Raw genomic sequence first — 21,010 nt, forward strand, 5'->3', positions numbered from 1 at the left:
CTGAGTTTAGTCTTTCTCTTACTGTGTCATGGGACACTCTGGTTCTATTTAATATAAACATGTTACTCCTTCATTTCAGAAGGGCTTCTGCCTGTGATATATAAAATTGTCCCTAACGTATCTTCAAGTTTTCAAAACCGTATTTCCAGTCTAAGTTTCTACTCTCTGTAGATACTGCCTGCAATATATAATTTTAAACCTATATTGGAATGAAGCGTTTAAGCAAGACAATACTAATGAACTCTCCCTGAGCAGAGTCCACAAAAATAATTGCTTTCCTTCTACAGAAATTGTACCTTACAACACCCAGGTTTGGAACAGTCCACACGAGCTTTGAAAAATAAATGAATCCACCACAATCAGTAATCCAGCCACAGCACGGAGCAGTCCCTCATGCTCAAAGGGCTATTCACAAGTCAGGGGCATTAAAAAAAAAATAAAAAAAAAAATAAAAAAGAGCATTTCCTGGTGTGGAGAAGTCAATAAAAGCTTTTGCAAATGTGCAGCAATTGTTTAAAAAACAAAACAGAGGAAAAACCCAAAGATAACCGAAATAGGAAAGATACTGATAAAGGAAATGTAATGCCCACTAAGCAAATGAGGAGCCCTCACCTGCAATACTGGCTGCTCTTTCATAAAAGAAAATAGAAAAATAACAGTTGAAGGGCGAATAATGAGAACAGTCATAAACAGAGGAAAAATAATTCATATGAACAGAATACAGAAAGGCTAGGATGATGACTCCTACAAAGAAGATGAACAGAGATAGCGGATCATGATTAAAAAGTGTAACAATTAATATTCCAAAGAGGATCTATCTTTAAGAAAGGAGTACACAAATTAAAAAAAGGGTGATGAGGCCAAATATGGTAGATGTAACTTACCTAAAACAAACATTAAAGAGCCAGGAAAAAACTTATCCCTAGAGACATGGTATATTGGAACTGCTTTATATAGGGTGGTGCATTCCTCCCTATAAAGCATGCAGGCCTAGTCACAAACAGGGCTCAGTACCCCACAGAATGAGACCTACAGTGCAATGTCATCTGGAAATTCCCTTTATTGAATTTTGACATCTGGGACCCATGAGAGAGTAATGACTTTTCAGAGGACATGAAAGATCAGACCCATGTCCTAGAGTCCCAGATAACCCTAACTGTCTTCCTCCAGTATAGTGGAACCCACTTGTCATATATTTTCTGTATGTCTATGCTTCTGCTATAACGACTAGATTCTGCATCAACCTGTCCGAAGAAGTTAATTTCAGATACGTTCATCACCAACTCCTTTTCCTGACAACTATCACTATTTTAACTGCGTATTCACAAGAAATCACAGAAACAGCACTTAGGGAATTAAAATAGAACTACTTCTGCCAAAGGTCTAAGCAACAAAGCAAAAGGAATTGGTTTTAAAAATTAAGGACAGCCCCCAAAACAAGACTATCTGAAATAAGGAACAGTTCCAATGACTTAAACGCAGTGTTCAGATCAGTCATTAAGAGCTTTAATAAAATGAAAGAACTACTCTTTAATTGCCTTCCTGGACTGACAAGGTAATTTATTATTCACTTGATCATAAGAAATGAACAAAACAGGCCCACAAAGAAGCTAGTTACAGCTGACCAAACGTGGCCTATACACAGGCACACCTGAAAGGCTATCCCTTCCTCTATACCTTTGTTTTCCTTATTGTTTACAGTATGTTTTGTGTTGTAGCAAACACCACCCTGCATCACTAAAACCACTGACAGTTCTGACAGGTCCCTCAAAGACTTCACAGTGATAAAGAATGAATATAAAAAAAAAAGAGATTTAAAGAAGCTCTCAGAGTTGTTTCTTACAAAATGTCTAAACATGAGAAAACAGTTTCTCTGAAATGCTTTCAGGTGTCTCACGAAGGAACATCTCTGTGGCTTTCAGGAAAGGTTAAAGTAGCAATATTCAGGGGTTTGGATTTTGTTTGTATTTACAATCTTGGACCAGAAAACCATTTTGGAACACTGGAGGGGATCTTTTTTGTTATACCATTCTAGAATTAGGAATACCGCAACATCATTGCTCAAGCTTTGACATGGAGCTGTAGCTCATTCTTCCCAACAGTCCCCAGCACTGGCTCTACAGGAGGCAGAGCAAAGGGCCCTTTTACGCAAAGCAGCGAAGGGACTCCAGCATTCAGCAGATACCACGACTACAATTAATATATTATTGTTTCTCTGGATTCAAGAGAGCTCAGGAATTTCCTCACAGATATTCCATTTGATTTATAGAACAGTATATTTGACTTACCTTGCTTTTGAAACTTCCCCAAGTGAGTACTCAGCATCACAAGGACATCAAGATAGGCAGCTCTGGTCACCAAACAAGGATTTGGCCTAGAAAAATCAAATTACTGAAAATTAAAACCTTATAACATCCACACTCAGAAACAGCAGTGAAACACACGAGCTTGCTGTGTTTATTTTACTTGTGTCTATTTTACTTAATTAATGAAGATCAACTACTGATCAAATGAGACTGCGTTTACAAAATAATTAAGCCAAGTTATGTAAACTTCATTTCCCGTCCACTCTGAATAACGGTCTCCCTAGCAGAATGGCAACACCCTTCCTCCATCCATTCCACCAAATCACAGTTTATATATTTTATCGTTATTGGATGAATCAGCTTGCCATGGCAACTAGCATGTCTTTGTTTTGTTTACAGATAATATAACTAAATGCATTAACAAAATTAAGTTTTTAGGTTGTATTGTTACAGCTCATAAAAGAAAATTCCCCGTGAATGGTTACCTAATACACCTTTTTAAAGGCCACAGCACACACTGTTCTGACAAAGACCACAGAGGCATGCATGTTTTTAAGATTAGATTTTTTACTTCCAGGCAAGAATATTGGGGATTTTGTATGTACAATGCAAATTTGTAATAAGTTACTTTCTGCTCTACCTCTTCAAGTCACTAGTGATAGGCATTTTCTTTCCAATTAGAAAAGTAAAATTTGGTTAACATCTTTATTTTTCATTATAATGTTATCACAGTATGTTTTATCCAGGAAAACTTTTCTTAAAATATAACTTAATATGTGAACAAACAGGACATCCAGTTCAAAACATAGACATTATTCTGATGAGTCCAATGTGACTTGCACCAAAACAAAAACTTTTAGAATCAAGCAGCACAAGCCTCAAGTATGACTAATTCTGTTCAGTATTTCATTTTTATTTTATCTGGCACTTTCTTTGTATGCTTATCTTGATGACCGAAACTCTTTAAAAATACTGTGAATTAAAAATGTTCCAACAAACATTTTCAACTCCATAACATCTTTAAAATTCAACAAAAAAAACCCTTTTTTAAATAAGATATGTGATCATGACATTAAAATGAAAGGTCTGAGCTTCTTCCGTAGACATTTGGCAGCTGTATTTGCCTATGGAGAATTAGCCTTATGATCCTGTTAAGAGACAATTTTTACCAGAAATACTGCTCTCACCCTTCAGTCAAACTAATAAGCCTAAATTACTTATGCCTTCTTTTATCACCTACAATAATAGACATCCGTGTAACATATAGCAGACTGTATGCTACCAGGACTCCTCTTTTGAAAAAGTTTCTTCGCCTTTTGCACAAACAGACTTTTTAGATACTAACTAGTGAAGGAGTCACAAATCTCTGGAGACTCCATGCTTGCCTCTTACCTCTTGCCTTAAAGCACAAGAGCTAAAAGCCTGCCTGCAGAGAAGATGCACATCAGAGTGGATACCACAAGAAGCCAAAGCAATTTTAATATGGCTTATTTTTGAAAAGCTGTATTAGGAAGGCTTAATTTTTACCCACTCTAACTAAGCAAATGTCTCTCCCGTATCTTGGGCATCCAGTTGTTGCCCAAGCTGGTCTTCACAAGTCTGTGCAAAAACACCACCAAGGAACACCGACAGGGTTAGAAGCTCAACCCACAACAAAACAGAGCCAAAGGCTTAGAAGAAAAGAAACCAAGAGGTCTTTCACATGTACTCATAAAATGGACGAAAGCAGCCTTGACAGATTTCAGTTAAGATGATGAACATAACGGGCCTACTGCACTTCAGCTCCTTTGAAAAATGGAAGACTCGCTTATTATTCAGTCATTTCACTGGAAAGAAAGTTTCCAATGTACAAATTGTGCTTTGGGAAAAACATGGCTGACGCAACCTTTACTGAAGAAGTGACAACAGCAATACTGACATGTTTTTTTATTCTGGTCCAGTTTTTAAGCATTTACCACTTCATTTTGAGTATGCACATATGCATGTTTTGATTTTGAAATGAGGCTTTTCTACGATAAAACATGCCAAACGTTTGTTCTTGGCTGACTCCATTGCTCTGGTGATGCTAGTGAATTCTCAGCCATATGTGCCAGACGGACACAACAGGAAATTCAGTTTTCCAAAACCAAGAAATTTCAGTGTTGTTCAGACTGTAGCTGAAAGCTCAGTCTTGAACACAATCAAACTGTGATTTGCATAACAGACCTGACAGCCAAGAATCGCATGCTGAACATTTCAAATGATGCACGGCACAGTATTTAAGATGACCTGTGCGTGCCGAGCTTCAACAACCAGAGTGGGAAGAGTACAAGATGTTTCTTTTTTAAGACAGATACCCAAATAAAGTGGTGTTCTCATAAACAAGCTTTGAGGAAATCTGTCTCCAACAAGAAAGTCACAGCAGTAGCAAGGGTGGGAGCTCCAGGCATCTGGAACAGCATTCTCTTTTTTGTCCAAAACCCAAAAATTAGTTCATTTCCCTTCCAACCTGGATATTAATGGAAAAAAATACATCGTGTGCTAACTCCAGATGATAAACTGTATGTGACTCTGAATAGGATAGAGCTAGAGATTGTTAGGACTCTTATATCTAAGGGTATGCCCTCACAGAAACACAAAGTCGATACTGAAACAATATTGATGCTACTACACAAATATACTAATAGCAGGCTGGTGATGTCAGCGCAGCGATCCAGACCTCAGTAACATAACGCTTGGTCTACATTAGCAACTACGTTGGTTTAACAACAGTTGGTGTAACGGTGAAGTTAAACAGCTGGTATCAAAGACCCAATGACCAACCTACTTACTGTGCCCAGATGCATTAAAACAATTTTGAGGAGTTCATCTTGTGGCTTTTTGTTTTCCTTTGGATACAGAGTTTATAGCCAGCCTGCTCCAGATATCTCATTGCACTTGGAAGCTTATCCCACAGCTTCTAGCACTACTTCATGATGATGTACTTCGAGGCGGACTGTCCAGGGGGAAGTAAAAATCATCTCACAGACAACCACAGAGTTAAATTTCACCGACAGCCAATATTGCAAAATCTTTCAGCACATCTGACAGAAGAGAGGTCAAAGGCTGTCTCCCACAAGTAACATGTAAAAGGCAAGCATCATCACAGACTTGACCTGCCAGGCAGATGGGAAGAAGACACCTGCAACCTTCAGAAGCACAGGCAGGGATGGAAAGGATTACTGCTCAGAAAGAACATGGCCCAGAAGAAACTAATTTTAATTTATTCAAGAATGAAATAATGACAGGAGGAGCTGCTGTGTCCCTAGCAGATCATCACAAAACTCCATACAAGATAAGATGACTGAAAGAACGCAAGTCAAAAAAGTTAAAGGGACCAAAGGTTTTAGTGGGTCTACAGATACTTGTTTTAACTGCCTAAAGCTCCAGCCTAACAATATTTTTAGTATGGGGGAGGAAATGTGCCTTTTTTCATGGCTGAAGAGTAGACAAATCTGAACACACAGGTGTCAGTTTCCATACTATTAATCTTGATACATTATAGCAGATTTCTGGATTAGATCCTGAAAATGAAGTCTTCCAAACATACTCAATTTCTTATCATTAATGCTGAACAAGTAATTGGGGATGGGGTAGTCCAACTTTGTAATTTCATTCTCAGTTCTGGTATGTGAATATAAAATTAGAAAAGAGTTGAAGTCACTGGCAGGAGGAAACCTTCTGTTAGCCGTTAAAAGAGTGCGGGGTTTTTTTTTAAGAGAAGAAGGTTAATGAAACTAAATAGTGCTTTTAAATTCACAGGCTCCTGTTCAAACACCTTTGAAGAGGTCCAGGTTAAGCACTTACCGAATATTATATGCCCAGAGTAACAATAAGCTATTTGTTTTCAACCAGGAACTGCCTGGTAGGTGAATCAGGAAGCATACCCTTCCGGAGATATTCCCGCTCTGCAGATGTAAATGACTGGGCAGGTTCAGAAGCTCCACATGCAATACTGCATTTTGCTCCAGCTGGCTTCAGCTACCTACAGTAGCACTGGGACCGCTTTGATTTCTGTTCTTCCTTTAACTGCCTTTAAGTACCACTGCCTGCAGCTTAGGTCTAGGTAACGTGAAACCAATCCTAGACTCCCACAGTTTGGAGCTCTGCAAATATTTTTTTTTAAAAGTTTGATTCACCTTTTATAGCTAAGTCATGCTGAATTTAAGGTAGTCATCAGTTTGCTTATTTTGGATGGCAGATCTGATGCAAACCAAACTGGCATCTATTGAAGAAATAAGCAATATGTGGTCACAGACCTCCTGCTCACACACACAGTTTCAACTCTATCAGGAACACATGGCTTAACTTCTGAAATTCAGCTTCTCTTGTATTACTGTTTATTTTAAAGAAGATCAACATTAATGAATTATGGAGCAAACCACCTCCTCTTCCAAGGGAAATAACAAGGAGCAAAGAACATGGAAAGCTCACACATTTGGCCTCGATTCTGTCAGAACACTGGGAAAAAGATTTAAATAAACTAAATATATAACCTCTTGCTCCTCTAACCACTAAGGTCTGCAGAGGCCCTTAAACATCATTTCTACTCATTACAGGACACCATTTATAACCATTCAGACTTCTATATATAAACAAGGATGCCAACCACACCTTTATGTAGAGCAAATACCAAAGAATTTTGATGCACATATTCTCATTCTCTTCTCAAACCCCCAATTTCCAATGACACAGTCAGATGACTTAAAAAGATGACAACTATTTTCTCCTAGATCATTCTTCTTTTTCCAAAGGCGCACCATCTCACTTAGAGATGAACAACAGTAACATTAATATATTGTGCTTGTTACATAAATCAGAGATACAACTCACTGATTATGAAATCAAAGCTATTTGTGTTAATGTTTATAACACCAGGTTTTGGTTACTCTAGTCAACAGAAATTCAATATCTTCCAAAGAGGTAGTTTATTTTGCTCATATTTTTCCTCATTAGGAAACAGATGTTGCAAAACTATTAGCAGAACACGATATTTACTAGCTGTTTAACAACATAAAAATCAAAGCATATTTGCTCAAACTTGCAATAAGCACTTAACAAATTTGAAATGCAATCTGCCAATCAATGTCTACCAAATAAAACCCCACACCATCTCTCTCATGAATCAATTAGGTACAGATATCTTAGTGCCGTTAGCTATCTTAGGGATATCTAAAACAAAACTTTTGTAAAAGGTCCTAGAAAAGCTCTGTGTTTTGCAGTATCCAAACTCCTAGAAGAGAGAGTCTGAAAGACTTCAAATCTTTCATCCTGTGCTGCTTTATGAATACAAGCTTATCTTGTTTGTCAAACTGGAATATAACTTCATTAAATAACTAACAGAATTTTTTCCTAATAATACGCACCATGTACATCACAGTTTTGGTCACAGTAAAACAATACATAACTACACAGAGTGTCAGCCAACATTTTCTTCAAAGTACAGTTTTTAAATGACTGTTAGCTACTTCTAATCTACACACTCAAATTGGTCACTTTCAGCCCCAGTCTTTAAAAACTGATGACAAGAGTTGGCTCATGAATCAAGCTAATGTAGAAATCCAGTCAAAATTATACAACTTACAAAGCTGCCTACAAATCCCTGTATTTTGTCCAAAATGTTCACAGCACACTCTTACGTGTCAGGGTAAAGAAACCAGCACTGGCAAGATTGCAAGGGCAACTCTTTCAAAGGCCAATTCATAGTTGCCTTGCGAACAAGAAGAGAACCATCCTTATGACTTGTGTGACTGCTTTCATTTCAATTTCCAAAGTGATCAATTAATTAAATGAATAGCCTATTCCTTCTCAGGTCCTTAATGGAAAAGTCACTCTTACTGTAATGCTGTATGTTTCTGGAAAGGCTGAAAAAAGCCTAAAATTCCTGGAAGATCTTTTCACAGGATTAAATTTATTGGTAGTATTTTAGGAAAAGCCCCATATTAAAAGAAAAAGAAAACTGTAATTTCTAAACACCACCCCATTCTTCTGTTTAAATAACATATTATTGTCAAAAAAATCCCTCAGCAACACCTATTGAATTTTGTATTTTAGCTGGCAGAAAATAAATCAGCTTGCTGGTATTGAATTTAAACACTGAATTCTCCTACTTTCCAACCACCAATATATGTACAGGTTTTGCTTCCAACAGATGTATCAAATTGGTTTCCTAAACACCATATTCCAACTAACACAGGATGCTATCGCAAAAGCCTTTGTACAAATCCTTATATTTCTGAACTTTAAAAACATTTCTTATGAGTCAACATTTTACACAAAATTGAGGCTAGAATTTGACCTCTATCTCTAGCATAAATGCAGGGAAGAATGTGGATTAAATCCAACACGTCCTAATGCCAGCTGGTGCTTGGGGACAGGATCTATGCAACCTCCTGTTCTGAGTTTCCCAGTCTGCCTTTGTCTTCCATAACCTCAGCTCTTCAGGTGGGCACACTGGCAACTAAATTTTAGGTTTACAGCGTATCTTTCCCTCCCTATCAACTTCCAGCTTATTCCTTCCTGAAGTATGGCAAATCCCTGCAAAGTAGTCTTTCTTCTGGTGGACAGATTCTTCTGATACATGACCTGTAATTGTATCAGCTAAACGATCTTCTAAATGCACCCAGAAATGCATTTTCTGTGATGTTTGAGTCTTGATACAGTTAACTCTACATAATCCTTAGGGGGCTATCCATAGGGAGTTTTATCCTTGGAGGGATGATGATGACCCAGGCCAAGCTGGCCTTGTACTGACCACATTTTACCTGCAGAGAGATCTGGAAAATGACTATTTGTCACTCATGGAGGCAACAAAGCTTATGGAAATCACACCTACACATACAACGAACAGCTGATTAAATCTCCCATTTTGGTTATTAGCTTTCAAATCCTGCAGTGTTCGAAAGACTGAGGGGTTTTTGGGGGTGTATTTGTTTTGAAGGCAGACTTCATATTTTAATCTATTTTCTCTCAGAGTGCACATCTGTAGCGCTAATCAACGTGCACAGCCTTCCTCTTCTCTTCTTAAGAAGACATTAATAATGGATTTAATTACTAAACTTTGTCCGTAGCATTTTTAACTATGTAATACAAAACCAGCACATCAGTGAACATCATACCCAACAGACCTACATTTAATGGAAAGTATTAAAAAAAAAAAAAATAAAAAATGAAGCCTACACTATCAAGTAATCCTTGCTGAGTTCCTGGAAGCACAGGAACACCCGCACAGAAATACAAACATCTAGTAAGAGTGCATCTGCTTGCCTACTTGGTGCTGTTGAGATCTTCTTGGAGTAATTACCATGTGCACAGCCTTTTTGACTTGCCTATTCTATAAGACCAGCTCATCCTGCACTATAGCAGGCATTTTCTCCCAAAGTAAAGTTGCTGGCCTGGTGATTTAAGTTTTTCTAACACCACAAAAGCCAGACTATTATATTGCTATTAGCTTCCCTGGTAAAGGCAGAGAGTTTATTGCTTTAAAAAGAAGCTACACTACTTATTTTTTCATTGTGATACCACCAAGAATATCCTGAGTTTCAGCTATTAAGAAAAAGCAATTTGTGCTCCAGCTTTCCTTGGTGAATGATACTGAAAGGTTGTGTTTGGTTGGTGTTGTTTTTAGCATACCTGATTGATAAAATAATCCCGTCTGTTCACTTTTTTGTTCTCTTAATGAGAACCGCATGTGATCCCTTAGCAGCATCCTATAAAACTTAGAGGTCAAAGTAATCCCATGTGTAAATTTAATGAATTTTACACTATTAACAGCAGGGTTTTGCCTATTAAGAGGAAAGCTACTAAAACGCTTTTATTTATTTACTGGAAAGCATTTTCAGATATGAGTGAGGATTTCTGTCCAAAACTTGTAATGCTACATGGTTTGTGCCTACTCTGAATGTTGCACTGGTGGAGAGAACACATCTTAAACAACCTTATTCAATTCTTAATATTCCCTGAACATTCATATTTAAGTTAAGAGTATACCTATGAACAGAGTCAAAGAATTTTTTATCTGTGCAAAGTGCACGTTAAACTTCAGTCTGAAGTTTAAACATTTCTACTGATACCCAAAGCAAGCGTTCCAAAACAAGCAATCACCAACTGCCTAAACAAACAATTTGTAGCTGTGTTAAGGATACTCTTATAAAACCTGATGAAAGAGTGGACTTGGAGCAGCACAGAAACCTGAAATAGCCTGCTAAAAGCACGTAAGGTTTAAATGAGTGCCTCCATTGACACGTTTATGAACAATGACATAACAGTTATGAGACTGCTCTCAAAAGGAAAACCAAACCAGGCTAAATTAGGTTCCTGGGTCAGAAAGTGTAGATTAATAAATTACCACTGTGCACCTGATGTGCAGTCACTGTTCATACTGGTACACTTTGCTCTCAACTGGAACAGGACAACAAAAATTTCCCTTGATGTTTTGTGCACGTAGGAGCGCACACGTGAATTACTGCTCCAGCCCAGCTGACAGAAGGTTAACTAGGCTTCCATCGAGCCAGACTCAGTCATTAAAACTATTTTCAATTTTTGAACACAGCTGTTTACTGCATACAGACCACTAACGAACAAAAGTAATTAACTGCACTTCTCAACGTGTAGGATTTAAAGACAGAAATGGAAAAGTTGGAAAACAGGAAGATACCAAAGGCAGACATGGCCTTGGAAGGACAAGAAGGTTCGTCTTGATGCAGCGAAGGAGGAAGAGGCAAGGGAATTACCTGAAGATAATCACCCTCTGCCAAGGACGATGACCTTACATTCTCCTTAGCTGTTGCCTTCTTGTTGTTCTGGAAGTACAAAAAGCCCCCCCCTCCAGCTCCAAATAATGCCGCCCTTCCAAAAATCACACAGAGGCTGCTTGAAATCCTGCAGAGTGCCATGGATATCTTGCACCTGCATCTCCATAGGCCTGTATGTGCCAGTGTCTTGTCTTTAATAGCTTGCTTACTACAAATTAACGCTGTCTCTCCTAAGGGGCAATGAGAAAAATAAGGTCATATTTAGGTTACACTCTCTGAGCCACAAAGTCCTGAAACCCCAGCGAAGCCATGTTCCTGCTTTCCACGCAGATGGCCTAAACACACCTCAGATGAAGCTCCTTCTAGGAAGGACCTAAGACTGGTTGTCCGCCTGTTTTCACTCACATGGCACTGCCAAAAGCAGAGGGGGGAAAGGGGATGAATGAAACTACAAGCCTGATGGAGTGCCACGGGCATCCACATGCCAAGTTACCACACTCCGTAGCACTATGAAGTACCTGTGAGATTTCCCTCATTCAAAGCAGTTACAGATGGCACATCCTAGAGTCAGCCTGGGAAAAACCAAGCAGCAAGTATCTCAGTGGACAGCGAACCTGGTTTTGAGCACAAGCATGAAGTAACTTTTGCATTTATTTGTCGTGTGAGCTTGAACATCGTTTCCCTACATCAGGACCCTTTTTTAACTGCCCCATCCATAAAGCAGAGAGCTAAGCAGCAGCACCACAGAGCATGGGATATTTGGGTTATAAAGCTAAGTGTACACACCACAGGTGGGCCATTCCAGATGAACTAGTGACTCTTTGCAAAATGCCAAGCCAGTTGGTTTCAGACAAGGCTGTTCCACACAAGTTAGTTTCAAGAAAGCAGCCTTCTTAGAAGTGAAATTTCCCAGTGCAGACAAGCTCTCAGCTAAGAAATGGCATATGGCTAGATGTTAGTAGAATATGTTATTTGACTTCTGGCAGAACCTCAAAGTCTTTTCACCCTCCTGCAGTCTCCAGTAAGGAGGAAAAAAAATAATAATCAAACTAAAAGCACTGGAAGGCAGCATCCTACAGCAAAGCTGTGCAATGACATGATTTCACAAATTTTCCAATACCAATACTTTGCTATGCCAAAGGCTACAAATGAAACAAGACAGATATTTCCGGGACTTCTGTACAACAAATTACCAGCTCCAAGGCTGCTCTTTTAACTTTCTGTATTTACAAAGCAGAAGGCATCTAGAGTTAGCCTTGTAACTCCTTGGTATGCAGTTGAGCTAAAAACTACCCCCCCCCCCCCCTTTTTTTTTTTCAATTCATATGAAAGAGCTTTGAACTCTTTCAAAGGCTTAGCTTGATGTATTGATTATTTTTTTAAGCTTTCACCAGACTAATTTCAATCACTTCATTCCATCACCTCAGTTCTCCAACAAAGCAGGTTTTATGTACTTTTAAAATTTCTATTCTTCTCAAACAGCCTGCATCTCCCATATGCAAAAAATGGTGTGGGAGGAAACAATAACGTGACTAAACCACTTTAGACTAACAAGCTATTCTAAAACAAAATACAAAAACACCAAATGAAGTATAAACCTGCAAGTAAAGTGAAAAGTTTCAAAAATCACCTTGAGAAGTGATGGAAGGCAGGTCTCATTCGCCAAAACATCAAAAAAGGAAATAATACTTTTGAATACTCAAAAAGTAAGTATTTTGAAGGTGTAAAAAAATACACCAAACAAGGAAGGTGGAAGAAATTATTTTTTTCTTCTAATATTCTAATATATGCTACAAAGGAGAAAAAGCAACCCTGTCCAAGCATTTAACATGAGAAGCCTGCTTTCACAGAAAATATCAGTTGAAAATGTGAATGTTTTATGCAATTCATTTTGGAGAATGTGAGTCATTATTTTGTTCTCTAGAGTAAAGTCAGGTTGAGGGGTGGAGGAAGAAGAGATTAGTATGTTACAGGGAATGTGCAGTAACTTCTTGAGCTATTCTACACCAATACATTCTGATGAAAGAAAATTACATTCTGGCCCTGAAAAGGTAAAAGAAAAAAAAAAAGCAAACCAAAACCCAAACAAAAAACACCACCCAGTTCAAACAACAGCTGAAGAATGATCATCTTTTCTTCAAATATATATACGCATGACAACTGGGCCTCATTTTTAAGAGCTAATGTAATTTAATGCAATCCAAAATTTCCTAATTTAGGTTTTCTCAGAGAAGTTTGTTCCACAGTACAAAGCAAGTACGTAGTTGAAAGAACACCAGTAAGAACTTTACAGAACTAGCACAGAAACGTGAATGAAGACTGGTATTTGGAAACAATTCCCCATTTTCACAAATTCGCAAACACTTTCTCCTGTTATTTTAACTTTTTTTACCTGTTTAAGATTCATAATGAGTGTCTCTAGTGCCCTCTTTTCAAACAATTGCTGCATTACAGTATCCACGACATGGTAAGTTACCTCCTTATGAAAAAGGGACAAGAAGCAGATGGAGATTCATTAACTTTTCTCTCTCTGTGGTACTCAGTCTCTTTGCCTGAACAGAGAGAAGTTAAGAATGATTGTACATGGACCAAGGGTCCAGCCAGCCACCAACCCCTCTGACAGTGACCAGCAGCAGATGCACACCAAGTTGTCTAACAACAGGGCACAAAGTGCTGGTTCCCTGACCTGCTTTCCCAACATCCAGAAAACTGCACAGAGGGACTTCCAAGTTTGACATCTCCGCTGCCAAGCAACCTCCCAAAACTGAAAAAACAAGAAAAAAAGAGAAAACAACAAAACCCCCCAAACCAACTGTTCATCACAGAACAGTTGTTCACTTCCACACAGCCAAATATAAACAGCAGAACTGCACACTGAATGTGGGAGACAAACTACCACAAAATACCATCTATTTCAATATCTTTGTTTGCGTTGTTTGTTGGGGTTTTTTTGTCTATTTTGTTTTTTAATCACACCACACTGAACACATCTATCTCAAGCAGAAATCAAGAGGCAAGCAAATCTTTTCACCTTTATCATTTATTGTAGGCTTATATTTAAAGACATATTTGGAAGCAAATTAGGTTAGCAAACATTTAATGGATATTTTACTTGCTTTTTTTAGTTTAAAAAACAAAAACAAAAAAAAAACCCAGAAGAAAGTAAAAAGAAAACACATCTTAGCTCAATGTGCCTAAGGATGTATGGCTGTTCGGAACCAGAGAAAATTATAAAGTACATTAGAAACCTGCAAAAAGAGTTTCTGTCTGTAAAAACCCCAATACCTTAACTTAGTGTTGTGAACCTGTATGCTCATAATATAAAATTTTACTATCTTGGGAGAAAGGCATTTAAAAAACTATGCACAGCATTAACTGCCTAACTGAGAATACAAGAACATGAAAAGGAGGCTACAACAAACTGACAAAATGGAAACATGCTTCTGACAGGGTGTTAATATTAGCACAAAAAGCTATAGATCTCTTCAGGCAAATACCTATACTATGTACCAGGATTTCTTAGAGATAGCCTGAAAATATTTCCTTTCTGGAGATAATAATAATAATAAAAAAAAGTCAGCACTGATGTATTAAATAGGCCAGTTCTGAAAAAATACTTTGAAAGCATAGAATTTTTTTAAAATCTGTAATCAACAGAGCCCGGCCCTTACATATCTGCTGCAAGAAAAAGAGGGTTTAATTATTTAGCACCAGTATCTTTCTACTGAATTTAGTCTCCAGTGTTTGGGGCTTTCTTTCTTTATAACAATATCAATGGATTTGGACTTAATTTAATTACATGAATTACCATCCTCATTTAAAGACTTAAGAATGCTTACACTGAGTCAAGCCAAAAGGTCCACCAAATCCACCATGGTGTCTCCAACTGGGGCAGAGAGCAGGTGCACAGGCAAGGGAAGTATAAGAACAGTGACACCTGCCAAAACCTTCAAGGTTGCTGAACAATTTTTTCGGCCAACTGTGACTTCTACATGCTCAATAACCTCACTGGGCTGTCTTTCCTCAACACTATTCAATCATGTTACAACTTCATATACGTTTAAACCCAATACTATCTTGTATCATGGAGTTCCATAGCTAAACTGAAATTACATTAAAAACTTCATTATTTTGTTTCTTTTAAATCTGCCACTGATTGGAAGGGATGCTAATTACCCATCCTCTTTTCATATGACTCATAACAGTTAATTTTTTTTATTGTGTCATCCCTCAATTGTCCCTTCTCCAGGCTAAAACAATCTCAGCCTATTTAGTCATTCCCCATCTAGAAGCTATTCTATACTTGTTTTCAGTCTCTTTACTGCTTGTCATTTCTACCACATCTTCTTTGGGATTTACACAATACTCAAATATACAACACAAATTAATGTGCAAACAAACATGTGACTTCTTTTTTTTTGTTTTGTTCTGCATTATTTTTATGATATTTGCCCCCTCCCCTCTTTGGCTCTACCAAGAATCAGAGTGATTTTTTTTCAAACAAAAAATGTGCTTGGGCAACCACTCTTTCCCCAAGTGAAGTCCAAACTACTTTACTCATGTACATAATTTCACAATTATTTACACCAAGTTTTACCTTCATTATTATCACTCTCACACTCTCAGGAGACACTTCTGTAACTCTCAAAGATCAACTGTATCTTGATTACCCCAACTCAGTTAACACTGGCAGAAGAATTCCTCAACCCACTAGTCCCATCCTTCAAATCCTTACAATTTTGCTTTTGATGATCGCAAAGCAACATAGGTTTTATCAAACATCCACTCTAGACTGCATTGTGACCTCCCTCAACTGTGCAAACTGTACTACGGAATACTTCACCCAGTTATTTATTTACACAACGACTTGTGCTCTCTCTCCACAACTGAGACCTTTAAGGTTTTTGGTGGGAGTTTTCAAAAGCAATTGATGAGATCAAGTTAAAGAAGAGAAAAAATGTTTCTTGATTGCCTTATGTAGGTCATCTGAAGTTCCTTTACAGAAACCTAAGGAAAATATTTCCAAAATTGTCTTGGATTGTTTGTGGGCAGGTAAATACTTTTGACAGTTTCAACAATTGTCATGACATTTTGTTACTACTTTTTGTAAATGTGAAAGTCAAAGAAAATAGTAATATAAAACCCTCATATATGTAGCATATTTTTCTTAGACCAGAAGCAACAGTGATCCTCAAACAGGCTGCTTCTGTAGGCATTCTCATTCACGCTTTTTTTTTTTTTTTTTTTAAATGACTGGACTATAAAATTAGCTGAGAAGAGCTAAGGTGACTGAAAAACATTAATACACACAGGTAAAGCATACTTATGTTTCTTCATCTTTGCTTTTTTTAGGGGAAGAAAGATCACCTTGACTAAAAAACAGTAAGCCAATAAGGTATCCAAATTTTACACGTTTCTAGAGAAATAAATCTCTCCACCTTGCCAAAATAAAAAATTATTATAAAAAATGAGTCAAGTCTTCCATACGTTAGTAACCTATGCGTGTAAACATAGATACCTTGTGGTTCACCTTACCTTTTAGCCAGCCATAGCTTGGTTCCTACACAGGTAACGATCTCACCCAGTCCCTGCTGAAAGTCCGAACTAATGAGCGGTTTTGATTCTAAGTACGACTGCAGCAAGTAAAAAACCTAAAAAAAAAATAAAAAAATAAAAATAAAAAATCAAAGAATTGAAGCTAGAGTTTCTAGCCACTACTTTTCCTTCAAGTAGCTCCAAGATGAAACAGCCACCTACAAAATGAACAATTACTGCTCAAGGAAAAATGTGTATTCATTTGGCATAACAAAAGATAGAATCCCAAAACTGCCTGCTTTGTAAAATTCACTTTTTGCAGTAATTGAACAACAAAACACAGAAAGTGCTGGAAGATGTTAACCTCCATGAAGTGAGTAGAGGACAGTCAGATGAACAGCACTCCTACTGATCCTTGCCAAATTAAGCATCCCTCCACTTTCAGCCTTCTTGCAGTGCCATCGGCCCACCAGTGCCAGCACAACTGTCTCTTAAGCACACTGGCAGCTTGGCCCACTGGATAAAGCAGGCTGGCTGCATCATACAAGCGCAACCAAGGAGGCAGGAAAGGGTCTTTAAAATCCATACACTGAGCAAAAAGCTTTTTAAAGGCAATAGGGTTATCATCTATAACTACTCTGAAATGCTGACAGAAAAGTACCTTTATTCCTGCTCCTGAGATCCTTCACTCGGGTTCCAAGCAAACACAGTGGGCAGCTGAGTTTGACAGAGGAGGGAGATGCTCACACCTTTCCCTTCCAAGGACAGAGAAGACTGAGCTCCTGCACTGGGGCTGCGCACTGACTGTGCTATCTCCCCCCGACCTTCAGAGAAAAGCCTAGCAGACGTGTCCTAGCTACCATGAAGGAAAGAATTCAAGACACCAAAATAGAAAGCGTATTAACAAAGCAAATAATTCCTGTTCTTAGAGACCTTCCTTTGCTATTTAGAAACAGATTTTCCAAGTAGTATTGACTATATAGAAAAGTATTAAGAAAAAACGGAGTTAATAAGATGTACAGTCATCTAGATTGTAAGCATGAAAAGGAAACACTGGATAACATATGAAAGCTGACACCAACTGCACAGGGGAGAGAGACCCTCCAAGCCCAGCCCCTGTAGTACCCACCCTCCCTGCGTGTGGGAGAGGGTGCCTGACACATTGACACCAGCGACAATGCCCATATCATCCCACTTAGTTTTCACATTTCTCATTCACACACAAGTGAACAGACAACACCTGGGTGAGTTAATTTCTAAATAGAAAAACACGGAGATACATAGCGCAGGACTAAAGCCTAATGGGAAAGCTCTTGATCAGGTTAAGGAGTTTTAAACATATGCACAATCTGGAAGCTGGAATAGGAGGAACATGGTGCTAAGCCTCCCCGTGTCTTTAACTTGCATTACAGCCTCCAAATTTGAAAGTCCGTTTGCCTACACAGGTAAGTTACATTGACTGACATGACAAGGTTTCCATGCAAATTGAAGAAGTACATTCCCCATTATTTGTTGAGACTACCAACGTGCAGAATTTTGGAAGCTTTAGAGGTCTTATCAGACCATTTCTGAAAATGCATACATGAGCATTTTATATGAAAACACTCTTTATGTGTGAAAGTATTAGCACTTCATACTTGCAAAGGGACAATTTTATGACTAACAGATCAAGCTGGGGCCTTCACCTCACTTTGGGAAAAGAAAAACCTTTATATCCAGATTTTTACATCTCAGATCTTGGCTTCCCACATTCCAGCTGTCACTTGCTCCCGGGGTTATATTTTTTTTTGTTTGTTTGCTTGTTTTGGAAACACAAGCAATGCCGCATAGCATTAACTTGACACAATTTCATCTGGGTTATTTTTTGTGAAATTATTCAAGTGGAAAAACAGCTGCAGCGGTTTCAAATAAGCACAGAAACATAACAGATGTCAAAAGACTATCTAATCCATACAAACACTGAGGCAGGGTCTAAACATTCTCTGATGAAACAAACGCCTGACCGTCCTAAACCTGAAAACAGCCAAGAAAGCAGATTCTAAAATACTTGTATGCAACCTCTTCTAGTGTTTCACCCTCAAAATCCAAGCTCTTGAGGTAAGGTGTTCCTCTCCACTCCCACACCCTCCCTCACCATAAACAACTGTTCTCTGGACTCCAGTCAGTCAGTCCAGATTTTTTCCTGGTGAGGTACTTATTAAACACAGAGATCCCACTGGGGCCCCTTTGACAGGAACAATGAAATAAACTCTCATCTCCTTGTGTTAGCAGGTGCTCCGTAGGCAAGAGACACCCTGGGAAGATAGTTATCATCTTGTCTTTCTTTTTTTAAAATCTTCTGAAGTCCTCTGTACTGAACACCATTTTGTTGACAGCAAACCATATTTCTAAGATGGTTTTCCCAAGCTCTCTTTGAATTTTGATCTTTTTCTACAAAGTGCAGAAATGCAAGCTTGCAAACATTTAAGAGTGTCACCACAGATCTCTACCTTGATTCCTCTTCTTTAGCCTGCTCTTGCCCATGCAGCTGCCTGCTTATTAAAACGGTTTACATAAGTATCTAGTCAAACTAACTTCTTCATGAAAACCAATGCACAAAGTTGCCACTGCCAGTAGTTTCTCTGTATCTTCTGTGACTCGCCCTTAATCTCTGTTAAGTAACGGACACTACAGAAGAAAAGCGATGAAAAAGGAAAATAACATATACCCAGAAGCTTTTCTTACTGCCTTTTATATCCTTTGTTAATTGAAAACCATCTCGTGCTTTAACCTTTCTGATTTTACTCTTCTGTGCTTGTGTTCATTTCCAGGAATGAGAAGGGATTTACCTCTAAGCAGTAATATAAAAATCTGTTTCACAATTATGAAACGACTATCATATTTTTTCCTAGAAGCTTAAATTAATCTCTTCAGCTTCGAAAACAACTTTCAGAATGCCTCCCTCCTAAATACACAGGACACCTAAGTAGTTTGATAGTTCAAGAAAAAGGTCTTCAGAGCAGGAGAACTGTGCATGCTAAGTAGGTCAAATGTGTGGATTTAAATTAGTCCAGGCAGGAAACTGAACGCTGAAAACACAATCAAAACTCCTCTGCAGTTCAGTTTCTAGAGGAAACATAACCTTTCAATGCTATTCAGATGGTAAAAATCAGAGTACATGAGCTATATTTAAGCAGTTGAATTAGAAGGTGCAACTCATGGAAGAGTTCGATTCACTTTTGAAAAATGTTGGCATTCATCAAAGGCAATGTTCCACTACTACAGTTTACCCTCTTGTGACTTTTGACCTATGCAAAATCCTGTTTTTCTCATTAATTTAGTGCAAGCCCTCTATCATTTATTCAGATCCCCTCACCAAATTTTAGAGACCTAGAAAGCTTTCCCCACAAAGAAAATATTTTTTTCAGCATAAGATTTTATAATGCCTAAACTAAATCTGAAATTGTAATTAATGTTGGCATGTTCTGTTCAAAACCTTATTTTATGTAAGCTAAAACTGGAGGCAACCAAACAAGCAATCTGTGAAAGTTAACCTCAACAGCTCTTCACTTCCATCACGTGTGACATGTCACTTTCTTTGGCTTATAGTAATACTCCAGTAGCTTCCACGATCTAAGACTACAAGCCAGGCAATGTGCTGCCTAGCAAGTTTTATGATACTGCTAGAAATAGATAATAAAATAGACACACTCGTGCACATGGCTCTCCTCAAGTCCACAATACTACTCAATTGAAGATCCTCTGCTAATTTCATCACACATAAATACAATGAGGTCACGGTGTTCCCTTTGTATGTGGGATTGGATTTTTATTACACTAAGACAATATATTAATGATTTTTTTCTTTAAAAAAAGGTAGTTTTACAAAAAAATTTGCACTGCCTATAGAGGAAGGTTTATGAAGACCCACAGGATGACATCAATTATCTTTAAATATGACATGAATAAACACCAAAGAAAGTCTGAAAGCATCTTTGCTATGTTGGGAGTCTTTTTAATAGGACTGAAGAGACAGCACCCAAGGGGGTGTGGAACCTTGCATTAAAGATGGTGACTTGCTGGATGCTCAAACGCCTTTTCTTTCCCTGAGCAGGCTGTTCAGGGGTCAGACTAATACACCAGCAGGACAGTACAAACTGCTTGTCAACCTGGGCAAGAGTTGTTAAAACAGTGCAAGCCATGGGAAGTCCAGATACTTGGATACATAGCGGGCAACAGTGTCCAGTGACTGACCATTCTGAGACCCTCTGGCCTATGAGGTTATACTTACTCTGAGCCAGCATGTCCTAACCTGCTGCATGTAAAACCACCAGCATGGGAGGACTTCTTAGTGCAGAGTAACACAGCAAAAAAAAGGTACCAAGCCAGCCCAGGTGTGACACTACAGTCTAATTAGCT

The 21,010-nt window shown here is 38.2% G+C and overlaps 1 protein-coding gene across 5 annotated transcripts in view; it reads right to left on the minus strand.

The window, feature by feature from the left end:
• THADA (THADA armadillo repeat containing) overlaps positions 1-21,010 on the minus strand; it is a 161,680-nt gene that overhangs the window by 44,469 nt on the left and 96,201 nt on the right. For 4 of the 5 annotated variants that reach the window (XM_056356822.1, XM_056356824.1, XM_056356821.1 and 1 more), the window contains 2 exons: positions 16,613-16,728; positions 2,289-2,374 (listed from right to left, as the gene is read on the minus strand). In XM_056356822.1, coding sequence (XP_056212797.1) covers positions 2,289-2,374; positions 16,613-16,728 — 202 coding nt within the window. The remainder of the gene's footprint in view (positions 1-2,288; positions 2,375-16,612; positions 16,729-21,010) is intronic. The other variant, XM_056356825.1, reaches the window with a different exon arrangement.

Source organism: Falco biarmicus, chromosome 12, assembly GCF_023638135.1.
Source record: "Falco biarmicus isolate bFalBia1 chromosome 12, bFalBia1.pri, whole genome shotgun sequence".
Lineage (NCBI taxonomy): Eukaryota > Metazoa > Chordata > Aves > Falconiformes > Falconidae > Falco > Falco biarmicus.